The sequence below is a fragment of the Cyprinodon variegatus genome, unplaced genomic scaffold (genome assembly GCF_000732505.1).
Source record: "Cyprinodon variegatus isolate N-32 unplaced genomic scaffold, C_variegatus-1.0 Scaffold1855, whole genome shotgun sequence".
NCBI classification, from domain to species: Eukaryota; Metazoa; Chordata; class Actinopteri; order Cyprinodontiformes; family Cyprinodontidae; genus Cyprinodon; species Cyprinodon variegatus.
The window spans coordinates 4,479-10,766 of NW_015152308.1; the positions used below are offsets into that span (position 1 = coordinate 4,479).

A 6,288-nucleotide genomic window follows, 5' to 3' on the forward strand; every position below is an offset into this window, starting at 1 on the left:
CATCTCAATGACTCGCTGACAACAGATTAAACCAGTTTCCGCTGGATACTAATATGCCAGTTGCAGGTTTAGTGACAAACTGTTCTGTCATCGGTGGATAAAAATGTAATGTATAATTGCAGAGTTGCATAATACATAAAGATGTATTCTAATGAAATGGACAATTGCTTACAAATAACAACCAATGTAGTAATTTAGTGAAAAACTAGGTTTAGATAACAGCTAACTGATTGTGCAAGACTCCTACGACAAATCTGGAGTGTTCGTAATATTTGTTCGTACCTGAGAGAAGGTCAGTAAAAATACTAAGATGGACTGGGGTGCTTTTACATTTTTTTTTTTTAAAGGAACAGGGAAAAAGTGGGCCAAGATGATGTCCTACACATGTATTTTACTACTGCCACCAATTTCAAAGAACAAGATATTAAGCTGAACAGTAGTAATGCATCTTGAAATGAACTGCACTAAATGCTTTTTGACAATATTTTATTTTACTTTAGGGTGTCTTTTAAGCTGCATGTAAATTGTTATAAAATAATAAAAAGAAAAATATTCTTTGTGTCAAGCGTCTTTACTGCTGGAATTTACTAACCAAAAAACAACAACCAGTTGGACTTTATTTAAATGCCTGCAACTGTCAAGGGTGTGATCCCATCTTTTCATACTTGGTATGTGTTTGTTCTGTTGCACATGATCAAGGACAAGGACTCACCTACATTTTTTTAAAACCGAAAAAAGTATTTTGTTGTTAAACAAGTTAGAAATGAGGACAGTGACAAACCATAATTAGGTTTTTGTAGATAATTCCAAAAATGTACCTGAGAGTGAATTTTAAGAAGTCACACACAGACTTAAACATAATAAATCTTCTAAAATGTATTTCGTAGTTGTCAGGTAGTTATAAAATATTTTTTTTAAGTTTGCTATAAACTCTTGTGTTCCTGGGAGGGATGATTAAAACAACTCTATGTGCCAAGTTTTATTCAAATTCCAATCCAATATATGTATAAAACATACTTAAAAACAGCAAAAGTTGACCTCAAGTGCTGTGAAATCAAACAATACAGAAAAGAATAGACCAGACATGAAAGAATCCAAACCTACTCCTGGTAAAACAACAAACAAATCATGCTGTGTTAAATACCATGAGACATATAGATGGGTCTTCAAGGAGAATCTAAAAGACATCAGTAAAGGAACCTGCTTAACATGCTAACATAACACATTTCTTAACTTGGGGGCCAAAACTGTGAGAGGCTAACCATTCCAAGGCTTCACTCAACCTTGGAACTCTAAGGAGCAGCTGATCATCTGACCTTACAGCCTGTCTAAGATAGTAAGGGTGAATTAAATCTGTAAGATAAGAAGGAGGAAGACTGTAAGGACATTAAAAACAAATACAAGAATTCAAGCACAAACAGTGTCAATGGAGAGCAGCCAGAAGAGGAGAGATGGGATCTTGCATGTGTGGGTTTGGAGATAGGCGGCTGCATCCAAAGTATTTTACCAATTTAAAATTACATTCTAAATGTGCTAAACTTGTAGGCTAAATTAGTGATTGGTGAAAATGGGCTGCTTATTGTAATGTTTTTCAATAGGTTTACAAAAGACAATAAAAAAAAACTGTTTTTTGACAGTAACAAGCTAAGACCTCACTGCTGCAGGATTTATCCAGAACCCACATGGAGAATATCTCCTCTGTTCCTGTGGTGTCAATCCAGTAGTCCCCTAATAAGGCTTGGCTGTGTGTTCCTGGTAAGTACTGGCTAAAGGTTTGGACAGTGTGTTTCCCAGTCAGTACTGGTTAAGTAGCCAAAAATTCTTGCCCTTTCCACAAGGAACTAATCAGTAGTCTCATAGTAAGACTGGCCTACGTGTTTTCCAGTAATCCACGTGCTACAAAATGAGAACAAGTCTTTCTGGATTTAAATGCTTGCAACAACTAAGGGTGTGATCCCATTTTTTTTCATGATTGGTATTTTTGTTGGCTTCGTTATGAACTGATAAAAACCAGCAATGTTTTTCTTTAACAGCAGGTCGAGTGACAAAGTGGTATACTCAACTCTTTACTTCTTATCATTAATGCTGCTGTTGTTTGTGTGTCTGATCTAAACCAGGTGTTCATCACATAGTTTTTGATGCTTTTTGTGTTTCTTTATTTAGGAGGGAAGAACAAAAATGTAATATTTAATAGAGTTTGAAAAAAAGGTTATCTAAATTGTATGGATTCTACTGATGTCCTCACTATCACTGTTTGTTGGAGAAATAAAGTCACCGAGATAAAAAAAAAAAAAAAAAAGCTTGAGATAATCTGAACATTGGATCTGAATAAACTGTTTGTACGAGTGATTTAGAAGAAAATGTTTAATTCACCATCTCTCTCATATTTCTAACCTTCTCTCAGGTACGAACAAATATTACGAACACTCCAGACTTGACGTAGGAGTCTTGCACAATCAGTTAGCTGTTATCTAAACCTAGTTTTTCACTTAATTACCACATTGGTTGTTATTTGTAAGCAATTGTCCATTTCATTAGAATACATCTTTATGTATTATCCAACTCTGCAATTATACATTACTTTTTTATCTACCGATGACAGAACGATTGGTCACTAAACCTGCAACTGGCATATAAGTATCCAGCGGACACTGGTTTAATCTGTTGTCAGCGAGTCATTGAGATGAAACTAGTTTTAGATAATCTGAACTGTGTGTGATGGTTCATCATCCACTCTGTGGTCATTAGCTAATGGAGAAGGTCAGTAAAAATACTAAGATGGACTGGGGTGTTTTTCAATTTTTTTTTTAAAGGAACAGGGAAAAAGTGGGCCAAGATGATGTCCTACACATATATTTTACTACTGCCACCAATTTCAAAGAACAAGATATTAAGCTGAACAGTAGTAAAGCATATTAAAATGAACTGCACTAAATGCTTTTTGACAATATTTTATTTTACCTTAAGGGTGTCTTTTAAGCTGCATGTAAATTGTTAGAAAATAATTCAAAAAATAGTCTTTGTGTCAAGCGTCTTTACTGGTGGAACTCATTAACCACAAAACAACAACAAGTTGGTCTTTATTTAAATGCCTGCAACTGTCAAGGGTGTGATCCCATCTTTTCATACTTGGTATGTGTTTGTTCTGTTGCACATGATCAAGGACAATGCTGCCACTCACCTACATTTTTTGAAACCTGAAATAGGTGTTATGTTGTTAAACAAGTTAGAAATGAGAACAACGAGATACCATAATTAGGTTTTTGTAAATATTTCTAAAAATGTATTTCTATTAATTATATATATATATATTTAAAACTAACTAATTCATTCACTTTAAAAACAGCTACCGTTACAATAGTAAAATAATAATTGATAATCGACATTTATTAATCTCACATTGGAGTTATTCACCTCTGCATTTAACCCATCCCCTTGGCGAACAGCGGGCTGCCATCGTGGGGCACCCTGGTAGCAGTGTGGGGTTAAGGGACTCAACCCCAGACTGAGACTTCTTGCTCAGAGCCAGAAACAGAGTGGCAGTCTGTAGGATTGGGGCTCGAACGCAGAACCTCAGGAATTCCAAGCTCTATGCCCTAATCACCACTCCCTCTAATGGTTACAGTGAACAAAGGCAATGAGATGGTTATTCATTTTAAACTACAATGAACCTGGAGGAGGTGCATACATGTCGTACATCATCTTTAATCCGTCCCCTGGAGGTGGTTAGGTTTCCAGTATAAATTACCACACTGATGGAAGCTGGTCAATCATCTTCACCTGGAAGATCTGAGCAGATCGTTGAGTTTGCTTTTAAGCTGTTACATTAAGGTAGAGAAAAAAAAAGGATCAGCAATTATTGCTATTTTATTCATATATTGTCTTTGGATATTTAAATAACATAAATTGACAAGTGTTTTTCATATCTGTTTCTCACATTAACAATCCTCACTTTTTTATTTCCCTCATTTACAGCATCTTCACATCAGAAATCTGATCCTTCATTTCAAGAATTTTTTTGACCATCTGCAAATCCTGAAAAACCTCTGAAGGCTTTTGGAAACAATGGCAGAGCAAAGGAAGGTAGAGCTGTTCTCACTTTACAGCTATAGAGATAAAATAAAAGGAGCATTTAGAAACAGAAATGTAACATTCAGTTCCTTAAGACTTCAAAGTGGCAGAAAAAATTTGTTTTAAACACACAGAGACTCAGACAAGGATTAGGTCCACTAAAGATCACTTTATTTGGGCTTTGTATTCATGGCAAAGGCTGTTTTATTGTTAATTAATGTTCACTTTTCAGATTAAGTCATATTACTTAATATATTTTTTAACTCGTGTTTTCCTTTTTAGTTGTTACTGTAAGTAATTTTATGTGAGCTATCTCTATCCTATTCTGTTTTCTCTGAGGATCATACGTTTTCATTAGAGAACTTAAAACAGATATAAAACAAGATGAGATTTTTCAATAAAATAAGCATTTGAGTTTCTTTTCTGCTTCCTTTTTATGCAAATATTTATTATTTTCATCCTTTCTGTATGATAATGATGTCAAAGATGTTTCCTTATGTTCATGTCAGATTTTTAAAGATCCCATCCATGGGACTATAGAGCTGCATCCACTCCTTGTCAAGATCATTGACACGCCTCAGTTTCAACGACTTCGAAACATCAAGCAGCTTGGAGCTGTATCTTATGTTTACCCTGGAGCAACCCACAGCCGCTTCGAACACAGCATTGGGTAAATTAAGTGTATAGTTACTGAGGTTCACGAACAATAGTTCTCTCAAAAAGGCTTATGTCAGTTTCCTTGATTTATCTTGTTAGGATTAATCTATTTTATTTTATTTTTTTCTGTTACAGGGTGGCTTACCTGGCTGGAGAAATTCTAAAGTCTATCAAAGAGAAGCAGCAGGATCTTGGGATTACTGACTGGGACGTCCTTTGTGTGCAATTTGCCGCCCTTTGCCATGACCTTGGTGAGGGACTTCCTGAGTCAGACTCACAGTTAATATTCAAAAAACCAGCAGCAGTTTGAATTTTGAAAAAATAAATATTGTATTTCACTGCCTTAGCTAAGCATTAGTCAATCATCTCAAATAAGTAAATGAAGCATATTTGTTTCCTGAGGAAAACTAATACCCCAGAATGGTAACTGAACAAAGTAATAGTTTAATGTAGAAGGTAGATTTTCTCATTGTGGGAAAATTATAGATTTCATTTATATGTTGTTATTGTAACATTGTAACACAGGATTCGGCAGGTGCAGTCTATCACCTGTTCAATTTCTGTTTTAGACCCAACGTCTAATAACATAAAAAGAAAAATAACAACCATAAGTGTTATAAGCTTTAAAACAATATCAATATATATATATATTAGCTTCTTTTTTATATATTCAAAATTGTATCAGTGTCTGTGAAAAGAAATGTTTCAACTTGTATTTCAAGATTAAAACTGACCTTTAAACCCATTTCTGTTAGGATCAAAAAGAAGTTTAGAATGTTTGTTTTCAAAATGAAGAACTGTTTAAGATATTATATATAGACTTTAAATCATAGCTCAAACCCCTGAACTTTGACTTCTTTTCTTTTCAGGACATGGACCGTTTTCCCACATGTTTGATCTAATGTTTATACCCGAAGCAAGACGATTAAAGGCCATTAAGACGGTAAAAGATAATTATATCTTATACTAACCTGCAACCTCAATGCATTTTATCAGACTGATTTAAGCATAGCAAATTAACACATTATTAGGGTGATCTGGTAAGATACCTCACTCATGCTCCAGAGAACTGGGGTAAACTCCTTAACCTAAATTTCTCTTTCAACATTAGTTTCAGTATCTCACTATGGGATATTGCGACTCCTGTATTGACAGATAGGCTTACTCAAGGACCACAATTATAAAGGTGAAGATAGAAAAGCCCTTTATTGTCCCACAATGGAGAATTTGTGGTGTTACAACAACATTACAGCAAAACTTGGCCACAGAAATGTGAACCTTAAAAGTGAATAAAATAAAAAATAAGCGGTTAGAGATAAAAAAGGAAACAAAATAAAATGCTGTACTATGCAGTGTTTTCACAAATATACATACTATGCAGTCACCCGAAGAATAAAAAATCAATATACAGCCATGAACATTTTCACAGTAGTGGATCCCTCACCCAGAACTGTGTGGGCCAGTGTGGGCAGTGTTGTGCCTGAACGCGTTCATTGAACGAAAGTTCATGAACTCGTTCATATTTTGGGCGAACGTGAACTGAACGTACTGCATTACTGC

General features: G+C 34.9%; 1 protein-coding gene across 1 annotated transcript in view; it reads left to right on the plus strand.

The window, feature by feature from the left end:
- Positions 1–4,052: 4,052 nt before the first annotated feature.
- Positions 4,053–6,288, plus strand: part of LOC107104708 (deoxynucleoside triphosphate triphosphohydrolase SAMHD1-like) — a gene marked incomplete at its 5' end in the record, with an annotated part of 20,899 nt that continues 18,663 nt past the window's right edge. Inside the window, 4 exon segments of the mRNA XM_015404778.1 lie at positions 4,053–4,083; positions 4,581–4,741; positions 4,864–4,979; positions 5,598–5,671. Coding sequence (XP_015260264.1) covers positions 4,053–4,083; positions 4,581–4,741; positions 4,864–4,979; positions 5,598–5,671 — 382 coding nt within the window.